Raw genomic sequence first — 25646 nt, forward strand, 5'->3', positions numbered from 1 at the left:
ATAACAAAAAAAAGAAAACCAAAGATGGAATCATTCAAAATAAGAGCACTAAGGTCCCTTCAATTTTGCCTCCCAGTCGAAAATACCCTCTCTGAAATAATAACATCTTTTTCCCATGTAGGGCTTTTTGCCTCAGTCGTTCCATAGTGGCACGTCTTATCATCAAAGTTTTCCACAGCTGGAATGATGGGACATTTGAATCATGCCAATGTGATAAAATTACCTTTTTCGCCAAAATGATGGATACAGCAAGATGTTTTTCCCCCCACTAGGCAGGATAGCACTTTTCTTAAACAAATGGAGATATATTAATTCACCATCTCACTGAACAGAGGTATTCAAAATACGGGTCACTTATCTTCGTATCTGCCCCCAAAAAGATTGTAACATAGGACAGCTGGTAACCATATGAAATAAATCCCCAGAGAGAATATGACATTTTAAACACATAGGGGAGTCCCATAAATGCATCTGAGTGCCTTTGTTCTGGTAATGTATATTCTATGGAGCAGTTTAAATTGGATTTCCCGGAGATTAGCAGGAAGTAGGAATCTATAGATAGCAATAAATTCTTCCATGACATCCACTTCCTCCAGTACCTCTCCCAAATCTGCCTGCCAAGAAGTAAGCAGCTTAACCAAGTTAGACATCTTAGGTTGGTCCTTCAGATGTCACACCCAGAAACCTATTTTATTAAAACGAGGCAGTTTCGAAAAAAGATTCATCAGCATCTGTAAAGGGTATAGCATCAATGTTTCACCGTGAAATGTACAGAAAGTAGTGCTGGGCTTGTAAATATGCAAAAAAGTTACACCTAGGAATGCCCCAGTGGTCAGATAACTGCTGAAAAGAATACATGGTTTTCAACTCAGTGTCTATCATCTGCCCAACACTACGTCTTCCTTTTACCGCCCATTGTTGAAAAATGAATCCCATCATACCCATTGGAAAATCCTTATTACCTATAAAAAGAAGGAAGGGAGACACCTGTGAAGACTTTTGATTCCTACCTTTCCACCATTTTCAGGCCTTTCAGATCACAGTTACCCAAAAAGCAGAGAGATGGAACATCTGTATTGTCTCCTTAGAATAATGCAATAAATTAATAGGATTATGTGGCCGAACCCAGGCTTCGGAAAGGTCTTCACTATCATATTTATGATGACCAGAGGCCCAGTCCTGTATGTAACGCGTTAAACAGGCAACATTATAAATGCACAAATCAGAGACATCCAGACCCCTTGTTTTTCCCCTCTCATTAAAGCATCTAATTGAATCCTGGCCCGCTTATTATTCCAAATGAAGTTGGAGATCATAGATTTGTACAGTAATATCTATGCATTTCACACCCAGAATGGAAGCACTTGTAATTTATAAAGAATTTTAGGAAAAATGATCATTTTTATTAAAGCACAGCGGCCCATAACGCTGATTGGAAAGGACATGCACTTATGCAGGAGGAATTTCACCGAGTGTAGTACATTGTCTATATTCAAAGTATACATATCTTTAAGAGAATGCATAAGCCAAATACCTAGATATTTCAGTGCCTCCATATTCCATTTCAGCAGCAAGACCCCTTTCCTTGTTTCAGAGTAGTCAGGATAAAGACGGAATGCTTCAGATTTACTGTATTTAATTTTCAGACCCAACAACACACCAAACAGATTTATAGTGTATGATATATGCTGCTCCTGGAGTTACCCACAAACATCAACATATCATCCGCGAATAGGCTAAGCTTAAATTGTTGTTACTGATATGAAATACCCTGAAAACAATCCAAACTCCTCAATTTAAGAGCTAAGGGCTCAAGGGCCAGTATATATAAGAGTGGGGAAAGGGGGCAACCTTGCCGCGTTCCCCTTTGCAATGAGAAAACAGAAGATAACTTATCATTAACCAATATCTGAGCCATGGATTGATTATACAGCAATTGTACCCAGCTTAAGAACATCTCTCCCATATTATATTGTTTGAGGACCCACCAAAGATATGGCTACTCCACCCGATTGAACACCTTTTCAGCAGCTAGACTTATTAACAACCCCTCCTTGTGCCCCTTCCTTTTAACCAAGAGCACCAAAAGGGCCTTTAGTAGATTAGGAGGCATGTCAGCTCTTAATGAACCCTGTCTGGTCAGGAGCAACTAAAGTTTGTATCTGTTCATTGACTCGTTGGGTGAAAACAGAGACCAAAATCTTAATATCCTGGTTAAGTAGTGAATTAGGCCTATAAGATTCAGAATAAAGCGGGTCCTTACCAAGCTTTTGTAGTAATACAATGGTAGCCAGATTATGCCCTGGCGCTAAATGACCTTGGTCTTGCGTGATGAAAAACATGTCCTTCATGGAGGTAAGAATTTTATTTTTTAATATTTTATAAAATTCTGCACCAAAACCATCAGGCCCTGGAGATTTCACCAATTGCAGAGAAGTGATAGTATCCCTAATTTCAACTTCTTGAATGGGCATATCCAAAAGCTGCTTCTCCTCACAGGAAAGACGCGGTATCTGTAAATCTTGGAAGAATTCTTGTAGCCCTGCATTCAAGCGCTGAATAGAAGGATATAGTTGCTGGAAATAATCTTTGAACACTTTAACTACCTATGTATTACCTCTGTATTCCATATTATGAAAGTTCAGTTGGCTAACAAATACTTTCCTCATGTTATGCTTGAGTAGGTTCGCAAGAAGCCTCCCAGATTTATTACCTCACTGAAATAATTTAAATTGAAAGAAAATTAAATTTTCCTTAGCCTTAGAATCTAAAAGAGCATCCAGGTCCCTGCGGGTAGTAAGACTTTCCTGTCTAAGATCTTGTGTGAGGGACTGCACATGCAGCCTTTTAAGTTTTACTAATTCCTAGGATAGGTCTAATATCTGTTTGGTGTGCTCCCTATACTTACTCACTTGATAGACAATAATCTGCCCTCTCAGTACTGCCTTGGCAGCATTCCAATAATTGATAGGATCCATTACTGGAATAAGATTAAATCCCTGATATTCTTCCCATTGCTCCCTAAGAAAGGAAATAAACTCTTTGTCATGGTATAACAGGGCAGAGAATTTCCATCTGGAAAACCATTTCCCCTCATCAGAAAAACTATTGAAGTAACAACCATAGAGTGATCTGCAAGGGGTGTTTCAACTATGTGACACTCTTGTACCTTATCAAACCATGCTTCTGGTAAAAGAATGTAGTCAAATCTAGAATAAACATTATGCACTGGAGAATAGAAGGTGTAATCTTGATCATCAGTATGGGAGAGATGTCAAACATCTACTAAATTTAGCTCATGACATAAAAAACTGATGCCCATATCAGCTTGATTTTTTTTTGGGGAGTCTTAGAGGGTTTACAATCAATGAGAGGGTTATTAATAATGTTAAAGTCCCCTCCAAGAAAAAATGTATAACTCTCCCATGCGAGCAATTTAGTTACTAGTGTGGAGAATATTGGTTGGGCGCGTAAATATTAGGAAAAAGAACTTTTACCCCAAAAAGAGTGCCCACAACCAGGAGAAAGTGTCCCTCAGGATCTTTAACTTGTCTTTCAAATTCAAAGGGCAAGGCTTTGTGAACTAATTTGGCAAGTCGTCTTTGCCTAGTCAAAAAGGAGGCATAGAAGCAGTGGCTCACCCATTCCCTTCAGAGCTTAGCATGCTCTAACATCATCGAGATAGAAGTTGCTTTTTTACAAGAAACCTGTCTTCTGTTTTCTTAACTCCGCCAAAACTTTCTTTCTTTTGAGGGGGAATGAAGCCCATCCACATTAAGGGCCAGATTTTAAAAGCCCTACGTGCGCCGGGCCTATTTTAGAAAGGCCCGGCCACACACACTGGGACGCGCGTATGTCCTGGGGCTTTGAAAAAGGGGCGGGGTTGTCCAGGGGCGGGGGGGCCAGTGTCAGAGGCTTCCGGCACAGTGGCTATTTGCCGCTGTGTCGGGGGATCGTGTGCCTGCCTCCGGTAAGATAAAGGTCGTGGGGGGGGGGGTCGTCTAGGTGAGGGCTAGGGGGCGGGAGGGTTAGGGGAAGGGGAAGGGAGATTAGGGGGTTGGGAACAGGGGAAGGCTGCGGGCATTGGCGCGTGCAAGTTTCACAATTGTGCACCCCCCTTGTGTGCGCCGACCCCCTATTTTATAACATGCTCGCACCTGCTTGCGTATGTTATAAAATCGGGTGTCCATATGTACGTGTCGGGTAGCGCTCGCACATGGACGCCTGCGCGCATGTTTTAAAATCTACCCTAAGTGAAGTCACCGTAACCATTGTCATGACAACAAAGAGGAAAAAACATATAACATAGTATACAACACTATATTATGATTTTCAGAAGTGACCTCCCAGCCTAGGCCCCCTCTATGAAGTATATTAGATATTGCCTTGCACATTATAGCCCAGCAAGGGTCCAGAGTGGCAGAAGAACAGCAATGCAACTCAGGAAACCACTTGGAGTATACATAGCCTTCCACAACCATCAACACATCTATACATATCCATTCACACAAAATCACACACAACCAAAAATATACAAATCTGAATCCCTTCCCACCATCCTTTCCCTAAGTCCACAACCCATGAAAAGGGTAAACCAAGTCTCAAGGTTGAAGAATCCCAATGACAACTTTGGTTCCGGATGGGTTCTTTCCGGATCACCAAAGATTCAATCAGGCTTATTCAACCCCAGTCTTCCCGGAGTCAGCAGTAATCCATATCCAATCTTAGACCAGATTGTGGTACCAGAAAAACAAAAATGCAGAAATATGCGAGACCAGCAAATGGAAAACAGGCAGAAGAACTGCATATCATGTATATCAAATCGCAGATATTAAATTAAAAAAGCAGCTCACGAAAAGATATGCGCCATAACTGTCATGCCATGCGGTATATGAGGGACTCACAACAGGAGACAAATAGGCCCGCAAAAGAAAAATGTAGAATAGGGGAAAAATTTGATGAGATAAAAACACAGTAGAACCGGACCATTAGATGTGACTATCAAAAAACTCTCTTTTCCTCCTTTGTCATTTCTCTCTGTCCCCTCTATGGGAACCAGCCTTGCATAGCGCAGTCATCCAGGGCATCAATTACAACAGACAGCAAGGTGGGGAAATGAAATCATAGTCCACATAGAAAAAAGACCAGGCCCGGCACGTCGAAAACTGTCAGGGCAGCACATCTTCAAAAGCTTTCACTTCATATCCTGAGGCCAAAACTTTGGTTTCCCCTTGATAGAAAACCCTGAGCCGGGTAGGATATTGTAACGCGAATTTCACTCCTTTGTGATAAAGTTACGAACAATATGGTGTAAACTTCTTCTGTGAAGCAAGAACCCTCACAGAAATATCTGCAAAGATCAGCAATTTGTGATTTTAATATTGAAGCTCCTTCATTTTGCGATAAGCAGTAAGTATTTTAAGCTTATCCGTGTAATTAAGATATTTCACAATAACTTGCCGTGGTCTCACTTGATTGGGCCCATTAGCCCCTATCTGATGCGCCCATTCAACCAATAACGCCCGTTCAGCAACACTGATTTTGAGCGCTTCCGGAAGCCAGATTTCACAAAATTTAAGGAGCGCTTCCCCTTGCACAGTTTCTGGAACTCCTTTAATCTGCAAGTTAAAATGTAAGGAGCGCTTCTCCTTGCACAATTTCTCTAATCTGCAAATTATTGCGGCAACTTCTATTTTCCAGCTCATTGTGCTTTTCTTCAAGCGATTTCTTTTTTTCCTGCAGTGCTGCAATAGAGACATCTACTGTGTCCAACCAATCCTCAAGCGCAGTTAAGCCAGTCTGAACACTAGTAAGCGAAGTAGTATAAGCTTCTACCTGGTCTCGGAGTTCATCCACAAGTCTGGATTTTTATAAGCTGTTCAGAAACTGCAGCTGAAACTGCTTTGGTAAACTCTTGCAACAAAGATTCAGAAAGGCCCTCGGCAAATGGGCCTGCTTCTGGCGCCATTTTCTCCTCCAAGTTAGTGGGCTTATCTGCTCCCAATCACTTCGATCTTCCCGCCATTTCATCAGATTTTTTTTACTACAAAATTGCCCTTTAATATCTTCATGTGGCCAAATAAGTAGTGTGTGACAAAAATGCCACAATGATGGTAAAAAATAGTAATTTTACCACTGATTCCTAGGGAGCTGGGCTTCAGAGCAACTGCTCAGAATGATGTCATCACCACGCCCCCCTCTGACCCTTCACTTTGATTAAAAAATGTTAATAAAATTCAATGGTTTTTATTAAGATGCTTGGACATGTTTCAGAGAGAGAGATTTATCAATCCCTGGGATTCAAACATTTCCCAATGCATTTTGATATTTGGAGATAGACTTGCTTCTTCCATTTGTAATCAGCACTACATGTACCACAATTGTTTCTTTTTTTTGTTAACAGTCTTTATTGGGAGTTAGTTCCTTTAAGGTCTCCCAGCATCCATACTCTGTATCCAAATGAGGATAGGACTGCAGACTGGCTAAAGCAGGAAAACTTCAATATAGTGACTGGAACTTCAGCTAAACACATTTGAAGAACAAAACAAAATGGACCCTGGATAAAAAATCTCAAGAAGAACCAACACCACTTAGTCCTTCAGGGGCCTGTCTACTCTAAAAATGACAGTATACCATATCCCTTCTTTTTTAAGTTTACTACTCTTGATTAACGCTTCTAACAACATTGCCAACATTTCTCTTGTTGCCAAACTCCACTTTCCTGGATTATCAATTGGGAAGCATCATATCCACATCTGACTTTCTTTGTTCTTTGAGTTCCAAAATCAGTAATAGTGTTAGGCTCGGAGGTTACAAGCACATAACCCTTTTGGGGTTCAAGCTCAGCATCAAATGCACATAAATCCTTAAATCTCTCTGGAGTCTTCTCTTGGTGAACTGCTCGGATTACTCTGCTAATTTGGGTTGGTGTGTTTGATTCACTGGAGTTTTATGCATCACTTCCCTTTTTTGTTCAGGTGATTCACTTTGCTCTGGACTGTTGTGGTAGTAGGTACTGCTGTCCTTTGTTATTACATAGGAGGATCTTGCTTCTGATTCCACTTGAATGATCTCAACTGGTTCCCAAACAGGGCTGGTTACCATTCTTGCCATTTCCCTTGGAATAGGAGTGACAGAGGTCTGGTTGACCTGTCAGCAAGTTTAGGTTTCTTGCTTTAATACATTACTTTCCTTCAAGTAATCAAAGCGATGTAATAGGATTTTTCTTTCTCCTGGATCTGCTTCAGCTTTTTCCTCACCTTCCTGGTGTTTTAGGCTGCAAAGTTGCTTTTGTCACAGGAAACCGTAGGAAAGCGACAAACAGAAGGATGCCACAAGAGCGTCTTTTTCAAATTTAATGAAGGAGACGTGAAATAAAATACAAGTGCCCGACTCTGGCCGAGTTTCGCCACCAATGGTGGCTGCCTCAGGGGCTACAAGACAAACATATAAATTGTTTAATTACATGAAAAGTAAATTAAAAACATACATCATTAAAAATTAAAAATTAAAGAATTAAAAAATTAAAAAACACAGACATATGAAAACACAACATAAATATTGTATAGATAAAATGATAATAACAATGGAAAGATGAATCATAAAATTGTGTAAAAATGCATACATAGATAGAATAATGACAATGGAATTAAATATTAAAATTATGTAACGAACAAAAGAACACTGAAAAAAACACCATATCAGAATAGAAACAGCAATACAAAAATTTTTTTTTGAAAAAACTTAATCGGGTTCTACCTGAGCGTTTCAATAACCGTAATCACGTGATGGTCCGGATAATGTCAACACTGTACTTTCATTTCTATTAAAATGTAAAAGAAGGTCAACTAGATATTCAAAAGAATCAATATATTAGTATGTAAATGGGGGTCAGCTATATGTTGGTATGGGTCAGTATCTGTTAAGAACACAATCATTTCCAATTAAAGATGTACAAAAATCCATTTAAAGGAAAAAATATAAACTGACTACAGGACGAAATATCAAAAGGAAAAAAATATCAAAAGGAAAAAAAGGGGAAAAAAAGGGGGAAAAAAAAACCCAAAAAAACCAAAAAAAACAAATCAACATCATCTGAGCAACCAGTATTTGTTTTTGTTTTTTTTTGTTTTTTTTTTCCCCCTTTTTTTCCCCTTTTTTTCCTTTTGATATTTTTTTCCTTTTGATATTTCGTCCTGTAGTCAGTTTATATTTTTTCCTTTAAATGGATTTTTGTACATCTTTGGAAATGATTGTGTTCTTAACAGATACTGACCCATACCAACATATAGCTGACCCCCATTTACATATTAATATATTGATTCTTTTGAATATCTAGTTGACCTTCTTTTACATTTTAATAGAAATGAAAGTACAGTGTTGACATTATCCGGACCATCACGTGATTACGGTTATTGAAATGCTCAGGTAGAACCCGATTAAGTTTTTTCAAAAAAAATTTTTTGTATTGCTGTTTCTATTCTGATATGGTGTTTTTTTCAGTGTTCTTTTGTTCGTTACATAATTTTAATATTTAATTCCATTGTCATTATTCTATCTATGTATGCATTTTTACACAATTTTATGATTCATCTTTTCCATTGTTATTATCATTTTATCTATACAATATTTATGTTGTGTTTTCATATGTCTGTGTTTTTTAATTTTTTAATTCTTTAATTTTTAATTTTTAATGATGTATGTTTTTAATTTACTTTTTATGTAATTAAACAATTTATATGTTTGTCTTGTAGCCCCTGAGGCAGCCACCATTGGTGGCGAAACTCGGCCAGAGTCGGGCACTTGTATTTTATTTCACGTCTCCTTCATTAAATTTGAAAAAGACGCTCTTGTGGCATCCTTCTGTTTGTTACTTTGTCACAGGAAAGGCATTTTATTTATTTCCATCAATGGATCATATCTCCTCTCAGAGACCTGATACAGTTTACAAACAACTAATTTAAAGCATGTACAAAAAATAAAATTACATAGTCAGCAGTAAAATACATAATATTTCCCCCTTCGTTATTAATGATCTCATTACAAATTTCTGATAACTTATCCCTGTATCCTCTCCCTGTCTTTAATCAGAACAAAAACATTCCCCCTTCCCTGCCAGCTAAACATTAATCCCTCTTTTCAACCAAAAGCAAGATGGAATATCCAGGTTTTAACTTTCTTCCTGAAACGAAGACATTTTTTTTGTGCTTTAATATCTGCATATTCCGTAATTATTGATGCTACAACAAAGAAGGCTCACTACCTAGTCCTCAAAACTCTTTTATTAAAAGCTGGGATTGGGGAATATGAAAGACCTGCTATGGGTGTGTGCCTTAGAGTTGGTAGGACCCAAATTTGGATACTTCCCCATCTCTCTTGTCTTCTGGAGTATCGTCTTGACAGATCTCTCTGCTGGGCCATTCTGTTGAAGATACTTGGGACTAGAATACATGAGTTGCATACACCTTTCTTTAGCAAACTGCTACATGGCTGTGCTAGGGAATGGCATATTCTTATAAACCATCGCCTGTGGAATTCCTTATCTTGTAAACATGAATTTGGCTGTCTTGACAGGAATATTCAGCAGCTCTGTGTATTTTTGACAAATCATCAACAACAGGCAAAAAGGAATGTCCTCTTCAGTCAAAACTGTCTGCTGTAATCTTCTGCCACGATAGATAAGGTATCTGGTGTGGTTGGCGCTTGTTTGATTTGCTTACTGGTATCTGGCACAAGTCTCACAGCCGGTAATTAGGAGTTCTGTCAACTGTATATCTTTTCCAAAACTGGGCCAAAATAGGAGTGCCCGTGCCCTTTCCTTGGTATGCTGAATTCCTGTTTTGTACTTATTCAATTATATCATAAATCAAAACAAGATAGATACACGTGCACCATAAAAAAGTATCACATTTGTTCACAGAAATAAAAAAGTAGGAAAAAGTGAGGAACATAGAAACCCTTTGCTGACAGACAAGATGAATTCTTCTACCAGGTCACAAATTATGGGAAATCCAAGTCCAGTATTAAAGGAAATGTAAAAAAAAAAAAAAATGGAGGGAAAAAGGAGGAAGTACAACTGACTAGTTTTGTTGCTTTATAAACAGATGGGACCTTTTCACCGGCTAGGAGGGAACTGCTGCAGTGTAGTTCCCGAGCGAGCCCTTATGGCTAAGGAAGATGGTTATGTCATGGCTACTGAGATCTGGGCACACCATCCCAGAAGCAGTGCATGACTGCAAGGCAGGACACTCACTGGGCTAGACAAGAGCCAGTCTTCTGTCTAGCCAATTCCCCTCCCCTGCAGGTTGAGCCCTTGGGTTCTGGGGGCCGGCAGGTCTTTGCTGTGGTGGCAGTACATCATGGTGATTCTGGGCAGGTTGGATAAAGTAAGGTTGAAGAGGCAAGGCTAGTGTCAGGGTTGGGCTGACTGAAGCTTGATGACTGGATGCTGGAGCTGAACACAGAGCAAGGACTGGGGCTGAGTACAGCTAGAGATAGGACAAGGATACTGGGCATGAACTGGGGCTGAGGTAAGGCAAAGCAGAAGCAAGGCAGGGAAAGGATACTAAGCTGAGCAGGGCATAACAGAGACTACTCAAAGACAGGACTGGACTAGACAGACTAAGGATTAAGCAAGACAACGCAGAACAAAGAACATGGAAGCCTGAAAGCAGCAAGGCTGAGGCCTGAAGGCCGCTAAGATAAAGGCCTGGAGACCCCTAGGAAAAGAGAGGCCTGGATAGGCCGCAAAGCAAGATACAAGGAAGCAGAAAGCCCAGAGGTCACAAGGCAATGCAAGGTCTAGATAGGCTGTAAGACAAGGAGCAAGAAAGCAGAAGGCCCGGAGGGCTTAAGGCAAAGTACAAGACTTGAGTGGCCAGGTTTGAGAACCAAAGGTGACTCCATGAAGAGGCAAGATAGTTCTGGCAAGGCTGGGTTACATAGGATTGAGACTTGGGTGTGACAAGAGCAACGAGGAGGAGTTTAGCGAGGGTGGTGGTGAGGTTCACTGAAGGCCTCTGCAGGCGAGGAGGAATCATAGCTCGCAGGACCAGGGCACGGAGAGGCTGCATGTCAGTCAAAACCATGACAGGGAAGGGAAAAATCCCCTGCTTCACATACCTGAAAACCTTTGATTTCCAGTCACCCTGAGCTTGTGGTGGATTGGTGGGGGTGGCATATATTTTTTGACATCTCCCCACTCTAAGGCAGGCTCTCATTCTCATACCCCCATGCCAGTTCCCATTCACACAAACACTCGTTCCCATTTACACATGCATGCACACACACACACATTCATCCCAGGCAAGCAGGCAGGCTTCCATTCACACACACACACACACACGCAGATCCCCCCGAAGCAGGCTCCCATTCATACAAATACACCTATCCCCCCACCAGTCAGGCTCCCATTCACAAACACACTCATCCCCCCCAGGCAAGCTCTCATTCACACAATCAAGCACCGCTATACAGGCAGGGTCCATGGGTCTCTTATTCCTCTTCTGCTGCTGCTGCTGTCTCTACCACCCATGCCTTACGCCTTGGGAGAGAATAAGATTGCTTGCACTGTTGCTGAAGTCCTTCCTGCAACTACTTCTTGTGTGCTGGCCAGTCCTGTGATACTTAACCCTCGCGGTGTTAGCACTTCCTGTATGCTCATCTTGCGATGCATGAGATGAGCATACAGGAAGTGCTAGCACCACAAGGCTTACCACGGGGCTGGCCGGCACAGAAGAAAGAGCCGCAAAATGAGCCCACTTTTCTTTAGCAGGCATGTGGATCTCTCTCATCATTTGCTGCCGGTGGTATGGGATCCACCAGTGGTAGCACGGGTCTCTGTCTTTTACACAACACCGGTGGAATTGAGTTCACTGGTAGCCACATGGCCTTCTTGTTGCTCCTGGTAGGTCCTGTCTGCTGCACTTTCGAGTGTGCCACTCCATGCAGTTGCACGGTTTGCACACCTGCTAGCACCAGGCCTGCTGAGCTGCACTGATCTTTGTAAGCTTCTGCAGCTCTAATCCTCTTTTATAGTGCAGCAACCTCCGAAACATCAGCTAGATGCATCTCTTTAGAAGGACCTCTACAGCTTTCAAGTATTGGAATGGCAGGAAAGATCTAATCCTCCTTAATGTTCAAGGACACTGGTGAGTCACCTTTCCGCTTTAACATTCCCAAGACAGAACAATGGAGGGAGATGCCTCTATGAGATTGGAATGACTCTCTTGCAAGTTGGCTAGATTCACATAAAAAGATTGAAGGGTAGCATATATGCTTGCCCATGTAAAAAGCCTGATAAATAATGTAGGAAAGGCAAAAAAAAACAGGTAATGCTAAGCTGAAATGCAGGTAGTCATGGATCCTCTGCCATCTTGTATATGTTGAATTCCTTAGTGATATTTATGTAAACTTCTCAGAATTTCTTCTTTTGGCCTTCTGGGGACATCAACTATTTTACCAAATAGGACTAGATCATTTTCAGTAGATATTTACCTTGCCAGTGTAGATTAACAGCAGGGATTCTAATCTCCATTCTGGCTTTCATCAAGTTCAGATGTATGTCCGCTTGTGTGACTGTCCTCAGTCTAGTTTCCATCTTGCTTCCATGGCTAAAGTGGCATCTATGGCCTGTATAACCTCTTCCATAACATCAATCCATGTGCTCATCTGAGTTGTACACATATAGCTGTTTTCACATTTCTTTGCTTGGCTTGTATAAAATTGGCAGCTCTTACATAGCCAGCTGAAGCATTATCCACTGTAACCTTGCAGATATTCTGCTCAATGGTTTGGTTACAATTGCATCTAGAGGCTTGTGGTCTGAATGAACTATGCTGCCTGGCCAAATATATACTGGTGAAATTTCTGTACGCTGTATACACTTTAATTTATCAATCTCTCCATGGATTAAAAACCTGCTCAATGCGGAATACAGAGTTCAGTAATAGTAACTATAAGAAGTACAATCTAAATAATTTTTACCATGGTACTTATTAAATTATTTAAAAAATGTATTAGGTGCACAACCCAAAGATCGCAGCGGCGAACAAAGATACACAAGCATATAAAATAATATACAATAAAACATACCATCACATAGATATACATGGTTAAATACACAATCTCAAAACCTTTCATTCAGTCTATTATCCTTGTATCATTATTAGAGCAACAGATGTTATTACACTTTACCTGCACGTATTAATGTGGCTCCTGTCAAGAATATTCTTGTCTGCATATCTAGATTGCAAAAAAAGCTGCATTTCAGAGCCAGGTATTAAGGCTTTTTTTTAAGATTTTAGCATCTGCCATGGTCCTCATATAAGCTGGCATAGTATTCCATATTTTTGGTCTGGCAACCGAAATTGCTCTATCCCGGATAAGTTCCAGATTTGCTTGATGAACAGGAGGAATGACTAGTAGGCCAGTATTGGATGATCTTAAGGAACGTGAAGGATTATATGGATATAAATTTGTTCCATGCCAGACCGTTTCAGGGCTATACATGCGTTTCTGCAATAACAATAATACTTTATAATGGATTCTTTATTGCACAGGAAGCCAGTGCAATTCCTTAAGAACAGATGTCATATGATCATATTTAGAACCGCCTGTCAGAACTCTGGCCGCAGAATTGTGTAATATTTGTAAAGCCCTGATATGAGAAACCGGTATTCCAAGCAATAAAGAATTGCAACAATCAAATCCTGTTAACAACAATGTTTGTAAAACTAACTGAATATCATTTGGTGCTAAGAATGGTTTTAGTTTTTTCAGAATTCTGAGTTTAAAATATCCCACTTGAACCGGTTTCTTGATATGCGCTTTCATGGAGAGTTTTCCACCCAATAGTATCCTAAGATTGTTGCGGTCCCGGGCCATGCCCCGGTCCCTCCACCTACCTCTGGACGGCCCGGGCAGTTTCGGGGTCTCCACGGGCCTGCAGGCCCTCAGAGACGCCGACGATCCAGCGCGTCTGGCCCCACCCCCTGACGCGCGTGCGCGTGAGGAGGAGTCCCATTTAAAGGGGCCAGCGCGAGAAAACCTCAGTCCTGCCTTGGATGACGTCAGACGCCTTCAGGGTATTTAAACCCTGCATCTGGAGTCCCTCAGTGCCTTGCAACGAGGTTCGCTCTGTTTTCAGAATGTCTAGTTGCTGCGTAGGATCCTGGATCGTCTCTTCTGTCTTCTGGCTTGACCCGGCTTCGTCTCCTGACTTGTCTTCAGCTTCCGCCCCTGGTTTTGGTATTGACGTCTGACTTCTGGCTTGGCTCCATTCCACGACTTCGTCTCCAGCTTCGGTTCCCGGCTTGGTATCGTCTTCTGACCTCTGGCTCCTGACCCCGGCTCCATCCCACAACTCCGTCTTCTGCTTTCATCCATGGCTTTGGTTTGGATCTCGGACTTCTGGCTTCTGACCCGGCTTCACTCTCGGACTCCGACGTCGGCTTCTTCTTCATCTCAGGTATCCGGTACTTGTGGGCCCAGAGGATTCTAAGTCCCAGCGGCTCGGGCTCCTCCTGGGGGAGTCGCGGACTTCCGAGGGTGAAGACTCTCCAGCTACCTGGGCCCAGTCGTCCTTCGTCCATCTCTTCAGCCGCAGCCCGGATCCTTGGTCGCATAGGATCCCACCTAAGTCCAAGAGGTCCGGGTCCCTAAGGGCTCCTCCTGGGGGGACCTCGGACTTCCGGTGGTGAAACCTCATCTGAGCCTCTTCTGTGCCGTCTCCCGGCTGTGACGCTTGCTGTGGTCCTCCACAGTATACCTTCCACTGTCTCAGCCAGCCCAAGGGTCCACGACCGTAACAAAGATCTCTTAACAATTGTAGAACATGAAATTACATGGACATGAAATTTAAATGAGGGAACCCATCATGTGGCCGGTGTGATATATAAATTATCTCTGATTTCGAAATATTAATTATTATAATACTAAGCAAACATAATAAGAAAATTATTTTAAAAAGCATTAAACACAATTCATACAGAGATACTAAGGTAAAATTCATCATAAATATGATAGTAGCACCATAGAGAAATTGTGCACATATAATAATAAAAAATGAAAATGGCAAGCAGTTCTTTATCTGCACATAGTTTTGTTCTGCAGGTGTTCATTTTCTTGATACATATGCTAAGGGTTTACCTTCCTGTTTGTATAGTCACAGGTACTGTTGGATCCAGTAAATTAAGCACTAGAGCACTTCAAAGTTCTGCTTTCAGAGTTTTTATTGCTTCTGATTGCTCGGGGCCCTTGCACAACAGCTTTCTCCTGGGTGCTTTTATGCTTATGTAATCTGATGCTCGGGTACATAAAATGGTGGACAAGTTTTCCCTATTGTGTAAGGGTCATCTTTTCCAAATTCATTTAGTGGGCTCTATAGTTAGGTTGTGCAGATGGTTAAGTGGATCTGTATAGAGACAGTGGGATTCAACAGTGCCACTCCTATTTCTAACTGGACAGGGAATATTTCCATCTTACCTCCATCAACTTTGGTCCCTCTCTAACTAATATTGCTGGCCCACTAAATACTTAGCAGGTTATAACTTTATTTCTGGATTTTTCAGCCAGCAACTATATACACATTTGAATAATGACAAATGGTCAACACTGAATAATCAGAATTCAAGGGAGGATTAAAGTTTCCCTACTCATGTCATTCCTCGGGAACATAAGATTTACATTCCCCCAAGAACAGTGTTCCCTTCCTTTGTCACCCCACCCTGGTCACTAAAGGTTAGGTTAATCTCCCAAATTCTACTTTGCTCCTAATACACTTATTAGGAATAGGGTTCACTCCTTTGAACAACTCATCACCCCACATCAAGATTCACATTCAAAAGGGATAGTACAATTGTCATCTCCATCATTATTCACAACTATTTATTACAAGGCCTACTTTCAAGCTTATTAAAACCACTACAATTAGTCCAAAATGCCTCTGCTAGACTATTACTAGAGAGAAGGAAATTTGACCACATCACCCCCTCGCTGATGGCCCTGCACTGGCTTCCTGTACAATCCAGAATTCATTATTATTTATTATTTATTTATTTATAAATTTTTATATACCGCCGCTCATCAAAGATATCACGTCGGTGTACAGTGAACAGGAACTTACGCCGGAGCGTTATACATTTAACAGAGTTATATAAGCGTTATACAATTAACAAAGGTATATTATAAAGTATTAACCCTAATTTTCAATATCATCAACAATATTGACCCATGCCTATTACGAGTTACACTTCAACATTACTCACCACAGAGAATACTAAGATCACAAAACAAAGGATTTCCATCCATCCACTTGGAACACAAACCTAACACAAATAAGAGACCAAATGTTTTCCATAGCAGGCCCCAAGTGGTAGAGCTCCCTTGCAGAATCATTATGCAGATTTCAATCGTGAACTAAAAACACGGCTCTTTAGAAAAGTTTACGATTTAACATAAAATACCAATACACTGAAAATCTCAACGTCAATACCAGAGATTATAGTAGTGAAGTGAGCAATGATTAATGAATGATGTAATGTTGACTTTGAAAATGTATGAATATGAAGTAGTTCATAAATCTGCAGTTGTGTTGACCAAGAATATGTACGAATATGAACTAAAACATATCTGCTGTGATGTTGACCTAGATTATGAATGCTGGCACTGAACGTAATTGTTGACTAAGAATATGAACGCTGATTTTGTAAACCATTGTGATCTTATTCTGAAATGACAGTATATAAAATGCCTAAATAAATAAATAAATAAACTCCTTAGACTCCCACTTCCAATTCGAACATCCACACTTCTCCACTACTGTAAGAACATAAGAATTTGCCATACTGGGTCAGACCAAGAGTCCATCATCCTGTTTCAAACAGTGGGCATACCAGACTACAAGAACCTGGCAAGTACGCAAACACTAAGTAGATCTCATGCTACTGATGGCAGTAATAGCAGAGGCTATTCCCTAAGTCAGTTTCATTAATAGCAGTTAATGGACTTCTCCTCCAATAACCTATCCAAACCTTTTTTAAACCCAGCTAGACTAACTGCACTAACCACATCTTCTGGCAACAAATTCCAGAGCTTAATTGTGTGTTGAGTGAAAAAGAATTTTCTCTGATTAGTTTTAAATGTGCTACCTGCTAACTTCATGAAGTGCCCCCTTAGTCCTTCTATCATCTGAAAGTGTAAATAACCGATTCACATCTACTCATTCAAGACCTCTCATGATTTTAAAGACCTCTATCATATCCCCCCTCAGCCGTCTCTTCTCCAAGCTGAAGAGCCCTAACCTCTTTACCCTTTCCTCATAGGGGAGCTGCTCCATCCCCTTTATCATTTTGGTTGCCATTATCTGTACCTTCTCCAGTGCAACTATATCTTTTTTTGAGATGCAGCGACCAGAATTGTACACAGTACTCAAGCTGCGGTCTCACCATGGAGAAATACAGAGGCATTATGACATTTTCCGTTTTATTCACCATTCCCTTCCTAATAATTCCTAACATTATTCCTAACTGAGCTGACGATTTCAATGTATTATCCACTATGATGCCGAGATCTTTTTCCTGGGTGGTAGCTCCTAATATGGAACCTAACATCCAGGGCCGGTTCAAGGGGATTGGGCGCCCTAGGCACCTTCAGCCTTGTGCCGCCCCGCGCCCCCAGCCCTGCCCCAGTCGCAGCCCCAAACACCCCCCCCCAAAAAAAACTTACAAAATACCTGGTGGTCCAGGTGGGGGCCCGGGAGCGATCTGCCGCACCCGGGGCCTCGGCTGCCGCTAACCAAAATGGCGCCGGTGACCTTTAGCCCCTACCATGTGACAGGGGCCAACTGTTGGACCACACGGGGGGCGTCGGGAGGATAGCACGGTGAGGCGGGGTCTGGCAGAATTTTGAAAGAGCACTTTTTGCCCTTTCAAAATTCTGCCGCCTACTGCGGCGCCCTAGGCACAGGCTTAGCTCGCCTAGTGGTTCCTCCGGCCCTGCTAACATTGTGTAACTACAGCAAGGTTTATTTTTCCCTTTATGCAACACCTTGCACTTGTAGCTTGTAAGTTTCCCCGCAGTAGGGATCTCTTGAGACATTCTTCATATTAGAATCACCCCTACCTCCTGCTGCTCCGGGCAGTTCCCTCATAGGGAGGAGCCGCTTCATCTTCAGCCCAGCATCTGGTTATTTCCCCGAGAGGAGGAAAAAAACCAATCATCCCCTTGAGGGCCTGCTTCCAACTTGGTAACTATCTGGAATAGCAGGCTGGCTAATCCAGATAGCTACACCTTGGAGTTCCCTTCCCCTGCCAGCCCCATATACAAAGGGCAGGTTCTGAAGACAGGCTTTAAAAAGGGTTAGCAGAAAGGGCAAGTTCCTCCAAAAGCCACCCATATTTATACCCACTGCTAAACTCCTCCCCACCAATCACACATACTAGGGTTCTTAAGGGGTTTCACCAGTCACGCACCTCTTAACCCATCCATATCAACACATTTGGTTACAATGCTCATTTCCCTAAAAATGCCACCCAGTGGTCATTTGCTAGTATTATTATTGCAAACCTACAAAACAGTTCCCAAACAAATCAAACATCCCAAAAAAGGCTCAGTATTTGGGGGTCTCACTTGCTTCTCCTGCTTCTCTTCACCATATCTAAAAACCTCTGTAGGCTGTTCTTGTCTTCTAGTACTGGCATGTTTATGATCACCAATAACTTTCCAGAGTATGGTGCCATTTCATTGACAATCAGTATATGCGCTGTATACCAGACTTCTTGTATTTTGAACTGTATCGTGTTAAGATAAAACGATGTTCATTTTCTGCATTCTTTCCATCATAGCTTGAGGATGGAGTTGGTTCTGCCTCAGTCTCTGCAGCTGTGATTATATTCTTTGCTATTATGTATATGCATGCAATATTCCCCAAGACCTCATGTTTTTTCTGCTCAAAAATCTCACTGGCTGACTGTATCCCAAATGCCATATGACAGAACTTGTAGCTGATCAATGGGTTATTGAAGATTCCCTCCCTTCAAGAATACTTTTTTTTTTCCTGGCAAGCTGGGCTTGTATCTCTTCAAGTGTTGGTACTGTGACAGATTGAATAGGAGATACCAGTGCCTGGGTTAAGCTCAGGACACAGAAGAGAGGAAACTAATAATGTCAGCTGAAAGAAAAAAGAGTAAAGAATAAAATAGAGATTTCCTGGGAAGAACTCAGGAAGAGGAAGGGATCAAATTCCATCCCCATTAGAGGACCATACCCTAGGGTCTAGGAAAGGCTGGAAGAAAGATAGCTGGAGAACTCAGAGTTCTAGCTGGGAGAATGTAGAAGTAGGCACAAACGTGGTGGTGGGGAAGTCTGCAGCCAGTGAACTGGAGTCATGTTTCCTAGGCACAGGGTTATGACCAAGGAAAGACCAAAGAAGCTTGGAGATTGGAGGGCCAATGGCTCCTTCTGAGTCTCCTATTATGGATTTGCTTCAGCCAGAAACTAAAGGCAAAAAAATGAAAGAAAGAGACAAGAGATGCAGCTTGAATGTCTGTGACAGCATCTGGAGGTGGTCTGAAAAGGGTGAAGGAGTAGCTGGAGGGCTTCCCCATGACAATATATTGACGAGATGTCATTTGATAGATTTGTTCAGGTGCTATGGGTCTAGACAAATTTTCAAGTCATCATTAGATGTCTTGGTTATCACCAGGCTGTAAATGCAGTCTATTGTTGTGGTTACCCTGGTTATTCTGTCTTTCTGTAATTGCACAAGGGCTGGTTGCAGTTTTCCATGAATTGGAAATGGAACTTTTCTGAAAACTTGTATTACTGGGGCTTCTGAGGAATCTGTGTATTTGTGGTAAGAACCCTATACCTAAAAGGTTTCAGTGATATATAGACTTTGAACCTTTTTTGTTGGAAAGAAAACAGTAGAAATAGGGGGTCACAAAATGAAACTCCAGGGGGGACGACTCAGAACCAGCATCAGAAAATATTTCTTCACAGAGAGGGAGGTGGTGGTCTGGAATGCCCTTCCGGAGGAGGTGGTGAAGAAGAAAACAGTCAAAGGGACATGGGATAAACACTGTGGATCCCAAAAGGCTAGAGGATGGAAATGAGATAAGCATGCAGGGGGTAACTTGCTGGTACAGCGGTTACTATCCTTAGCAGAAGACATGGAGATGTGAATCGTTTTTGAACGATTAAAATTATCGTCCGATAATTTTAAAATCGTTCTAAACCGTTAGAGTACACGATACAATACAAATTCCCACGATTTATCGTCAGGAGCATTTATATTGTATCGTTAAATAGGGCACGGGAATTATTTGGGGGAGGGCGGGAAAACCGGCACACCAAAACAACCCCTAAACCCACCCCGACCTTTTAAAAGAAATTCCTTACCCTCCCGAACCCCCCCAAAATGTTAAGTTACCTGGTGGTCCAGTGGGGGGGGGGGGGGGGGGGTGTCCCGGCGCAATCTCCCGCTCTTGGGCCATCGGCGCCATTTTGGCTACCACTGATAAAAAGGCGCCGATGGCCCGAAAAAAAAACCCCCACCCCGACCCTTTTCAAATTATCCCTTTGCTTCTCCCACCCTCCCGACCCCCCCAAAAACCTTTTACATGTACCTGATGGTCTAGCGGGGGGTCCGGAAGCCATCCCTTCAGTCGTGCCTGTGCCGGTGGTTTCAAAATGGTGCCAATCATCTTTGCCCTTACCTTGTCACAGGGAGCGACCGTCGCTCCCTGTGACAAGGTAAGGGCAAAGGCGATCGACTGCCAGTATGGGCGCCATTTTGAAACCTCCAGCACCGGCACGATTAAAGGGATGGCTTCCAGACCCCCCGCTAGACCACCAGGTACATGTAAAAGGTTTTTGGGGGGGTCGGGAGGGTGGGAGAAGCAAAGGGGTAATTTGAAAAGGGTCGGGGTGGGTTTTTTTTTTTTCGGGCCATCGGCGCCTTTTTATCAGTGGTAGCCAAAATGGCGCCGATGGCCCGAGAGCGGGAGATCGCGCCGGGGACACCCCCCCCACCCCACTGGACCACCAGGTAATTTAACATTTTTTTTGGGGGGGGGGGTTCGGTGGGGTTTTGTTTATCTGCTCATGCCTCACTAAAAAATTAACAATGTGAATTGGAATCGGAACGATTCCAATTAACAATCTCTAACGATCCGATTTTCCCCTCCCACCATCCGAACCTGATCGTTAAGACGATCGGGCACACGATTCACATCTCTAGAGATTACTACCCTTAACCAATATGCTTTGATGCTTTTAATGCAACTGCAATATTGTTCATTGCTTAGATGGGAATAAGAGGAATTAGATTCAGATGACAACCAAGGGCCCCAACTTCCATGGTCTGGGATACGGTTAAGTGGGCATAAGGGAAAAAGCACAGGACTGCTTCTAGGGCCAAGACCTAAAGGAAACGATGAAAGCGCGCATGGGGGTAACTTGCTGGTGCGGCAGTTACGAGCCTAACCAATAAGCCTTGATGCTTTTGATGCAACTGCAACATCGCTAACTGCTTCGAAGGAGGAGGGTGGGGGGTGAAAGGAAAGAGAAATTTGGATTTAGAGACAACCAATTCAAGCCATGACCTTTTTTTACAGTCTGGGGTACTAATGCGCAGACATTAAGGAGAAAATACAGGACTGTTTCTGTGGTCAAGTCCATAAGCAAAGCACATCAAGCAAAACTGACTGATACATTGGGGTAACCTGCACGGCATGGCAGATACTACCATGGGAAGCTTGTTAGGCAGACTGGATGGACCATTGGTTCTTTTCTGCCATCATTTCTATGTTTCTATGTGACTACAACTGGATATGCCCTTGTCAAGCCTTCTGTTTTTTCAGGATTTTGTCTTTGTGACGTCAAAGCTGTGTACACTTTGTATGAGGTTCAGGTGTACATATTCAACCTTTTCCAAGAATGGCAGATGCAAACTTTACTTTTTGTTGTTTACCTCTTACTGAGCAGTCTGTGATGAGTGTTCCTTTAGGGCGTATCTTTATTTCTCAAAAGCTGCAGTCATTGTGTTTGTAGGCCTCTGAACCTCTTATCATAGCTTAAAGGCAGATTGTTAGTCTTTGCTCTTGTGTTCAACTTGAACTGTATGGGTATGTTGTCAGTACTCTCTTTTGTGCGCGCCAGGCATCTTCTTCCTCCTTCCTCCTTGCTTCTGCCCTTTTTTCTGCATAGAAAGTCCAAGCAAACAAGGAGTTTAGTTTGATGTCCTGTGCTTTGCTGAAATAAAACAATCTTTGGCAAAGTGATTTTTCTTTTTAGATTTGTGGCATACTGTGCTGTATGTGAGACATATTTAGAGTGCATGCGAGCTTACACATTTGTAACATATTTTGTCACGGGCCTTCCTACTCGCTGTAAGAGTCCTCATGCAGAGTTGGTGGCTTAACTGGAACTCTTCAGCTCCGTGAGCACCTGTGGCTTTTATTTCTGGCACTAATTTTGAAAATAAAGCTGCTCAGACATAGTTTGTGATTGTGCACTTGATGCTTCTGCTATATGTCTGTTAACTTCTCTAAAGTGAGGCTGTTTCTCTTAGGAGCCTTTCCTTGAACCTTTGCTCTCCTATACTGAAAATAGGTGTCTCTCCAATGTTTGCTTGCTATGCTTTTCCCAACTCAGTTATGGATTTTGAGATGTAGCTCAGTCATATACTGATCAAAATCTTGGGTACTCTTCTCAGGTGAGTCCAGAATTGGTGTCTTTTACATTTTTTTTTGAGTGCAGTAGTCTGCAAACAGCTTTATCACTGTTGCTCTAGAAGTCTAGATAGTAACTTGTGCAGGAAAGGAGAGTATTATATAGCTCCTGGGCCTGCATGTGGTGCATCTGCCACCTTCACTGGCTCATCATTCTCGCCCAGCTCAGTTGCAGTATATTAAATCTGGCAAATTTGCTCCCACCAGTTATTGCGGATGTTCCCCACTTAGAACTAATGGTGCAGGGGATTTCACTGCCTCCCTGCTGTACTACCGGCAGCACCCAAAACATATCTAAAATGTTTAGCACAATTCTGAAACCATGTTATGTTTTCTTTTATTGTTACCTGCCTTTACTGGAAGTTGCTTCCTTTTTCAAGTGCACCCAGCAGCCAGGCTCAGCATGAGAATGAGGCTCCTAGGACTGCTTGCTTGTCAAAGCAAGAGAACTTTAAACACAATGACTGGAACCTCAGCTAAACACATTTGAAGAACAGAACAAAATGAAGGCTAAGTGCTAGAAGAGACGAAGCCTCTAGAAGAATCAGGGGCTTGAGTCTCTATTCTTAAAGTGACAGTATAATATAAGAGTGCAGTAAGAGGGGGCTTACCAAAAGCCAGGACTTAACTAAAGTCTTATTCCAAAAACTGGGCCCCATCATATTCATGATGCCCCTCTCTTTAGACATGTGCCCCCAAAATGTCCATCAAAGGTTTGGATAAGTTCCTGGAGGAGAAGTCCATTACCTGCTACTGATTAAGTTGACTTAGAGAATAGCCACTGCTATTACTGGCAACAGTAACATGGAATAGGCTTAGTTTTTGGGTACTTGCCAGGTTCTTATGGCCTGGATTGGCCACTGTTGGAAACAGGATGCTGGGCTTGATGGACCCTTGGTCTGACCCAGTATGGCATTTTCTTATGTTCTTATGAAGTGCCCGAACTGCATTCCAGGCCGTTACCCACAAATTAAGCCCTGCCCTGAGGTAAATCCTTCCAGGCATGGAGTACATTGGTAAGGGAGAAAAAACACCTCACTTCTTCTCCAAAGGGTGTGGTATCCAAAACATAAGACTGCATCAGAAACTGCTCTTTCCACCTCAGACTCCAAACAAAAATGCCATATTACACTTTCTACCCCCTCCTTTATGAAACAAGGAGCTCACCACTCCAGCAAGCCTCAGAGGATATGCTGCTCAGAATGATACACCCTCTCTCCTGACTCTCTAACCCCAGGATTGGACTAGGGCCATCACGTGGAGACCTAGATGGTCTCTATAGATATGTTATCAGAATGAGGGTTTTCATGGCACTTCCCTTAGAATAGGGCTTCTCAAACCTGTCCTCATTGATCCCTCACAGCCAGTCAGCGTTTTAGGAGATCCACAGTGAAATAAATTTGCATGCACTGGAGACCCGGAATATGCAGATTTCTCACATGCATATTCATTGTGGATCTCCTGAAATCCTAACTGACTGAGGGCATCAGACTGGTTTTGGAAACCCTGACTTAGAAGTAAAATGAAAAAGCGGTAACGGTACCTGCTTCTGTAGTAATCAGCTTAGATGTCAGTGCCAGTATTCTGCTCAGAAATAAGACATATTTTGTTTTTGTTTTTCTCTCAGTTTCCAGAAATGAACGAAATGCTGAAAGACAAAATAACCGGAAGGAAAACAGATTTCATCTACTTCTTTATCCAGAACATGGGCCTTTTGTCAGGATTCGCTATTATACTGCTGATTACATTGTACGCGGGAAATATCGACTTGGAATAATGCTACTTAGGACTTGATGGAAATGATGATTCAGGTCTTTGGACAAGCTAGAACCAAAGAAGTCCAAAAACACACACCCAAATGATTTTGTCTTTGATCAGTGTGGCAAAAAAAAAAAAAAAAAAAAGAACGATCAATGAAAAACAAATTTTTGCATTTTTGCATTTAAGACTTTAAAATCAGACTGATGAAGTGGTGCATCTAAATGCTGCTGTGTTAGGAAACTGTTATGGACGTTTCTCGTTTGTTTAATTGAATGCACCAGGCATTACCTATACAGTGTTATAGTGAGCAGCTGGTGCTACTGGATATTGTGACGTACAGGCAGCTAATATGGCACCTTCATTCTATGTGATTCTCAGGGTGACAGAAGAATGAGCTCACAGGAGACAATCATGGAGGAGGAAATGTTATACGGTCTTGGCCTTGATGGCAAACTGAAATCAGACGCACATAAATATTTTTTCATGAGTTTTGTTACAGATCTAGGGGATGGGAGCGGGAATCATACAGGGTCACACATGGAACTAAAGTAAAAAAAAAAAAAAAAAGGACAAATCAACAATATTTAAGCATTGCTATAAATGACGTTTACATCCTAATCATAGTCTATGCCAGGCAGGGAGATAAAACTCAGAGCCTGTTTTCATTTCTAAAATTTAACTTTTGGAATTTTGGAGATGTTTTAACAATTTTTTAATGAACAGTAAAATTCAAAATGTGAACAGTTTAGAAATTCTGTGCTTGTCTAAAGACTGCATGTTTTCTTGTTCATTGATTTTTTGTTTTTTAGTCATCCTCTAGAACTAGATTACATTTTTATGTCCCAGTCTAAAGGAAAGAACCGGTCTTCTAGATCAAACTCAACTGAACTTAATCTTGTAAACTTAGTTATGTCACTAAAAAAGGATTACAAACTGTCAGAAAATGTACTGACAGTAAAAAAAAAAATTTTGTAAAATTAATTTCCTGCCAGTAAAAATGTCTATCTCAGGCTCTGTGAGGCTGCACCACTTGGGAGTTTGGGACTATGTTTTGGCACATGAAGGGATGAATCTCAGCATAGAAAATTCATCTGCATACAAAATGATAATGGTAAAGTGTCTCCATAAAAAAGTTGTGTTATCAGTAAAATCTGG

General features: G+C 41.9%; 1 protein-coding gene across 3 annotated transcripts in view; it reads left to right on the top strand.

Moving 5' to 3' along the window:
* The window catches only part of SLC39A8 (solute carrier family 39 member 8), a 159903-nt gene extending 134811 nt beyond the window's left edge, over positions 1 to 25092 (top strand). For all 3 annotated transcript variants that reach the window (XM_029597054.1, XM_029597055.1, XM_029597056.1), the window contains exon 8: positions 24358 to 25092. In XM_029597054.1, coding sequence (XP_029452914.1) covers positions 24358 to 24507 — 150 coding nt within the window. In that variant the 3' untranslated portion in view covers positions 24508 to 25092. The remainder of the gene's footprint in view (positions 1 to 24357) is intronic.
* Positions 25093 to 25646: the final 554 nt, after the last annotated feature.

This window comes from Rhinatrema bivittatum, chromosome 1 (genome assembly GCF_901001135.1).
Source record: "Rhinatrema bivittatum chromosome 1, aRhiBiv1.1, whole genome shotgun sequence".
In the NCBI taxonomy this organism is placed as follows: domain Eukaryota; kingdom Metazoa; phylum Chordata; class Amphibia; order Gymnophiona; family Rhinatrematidae; genus Rhinatrema; species Rhinatrema bivittatum.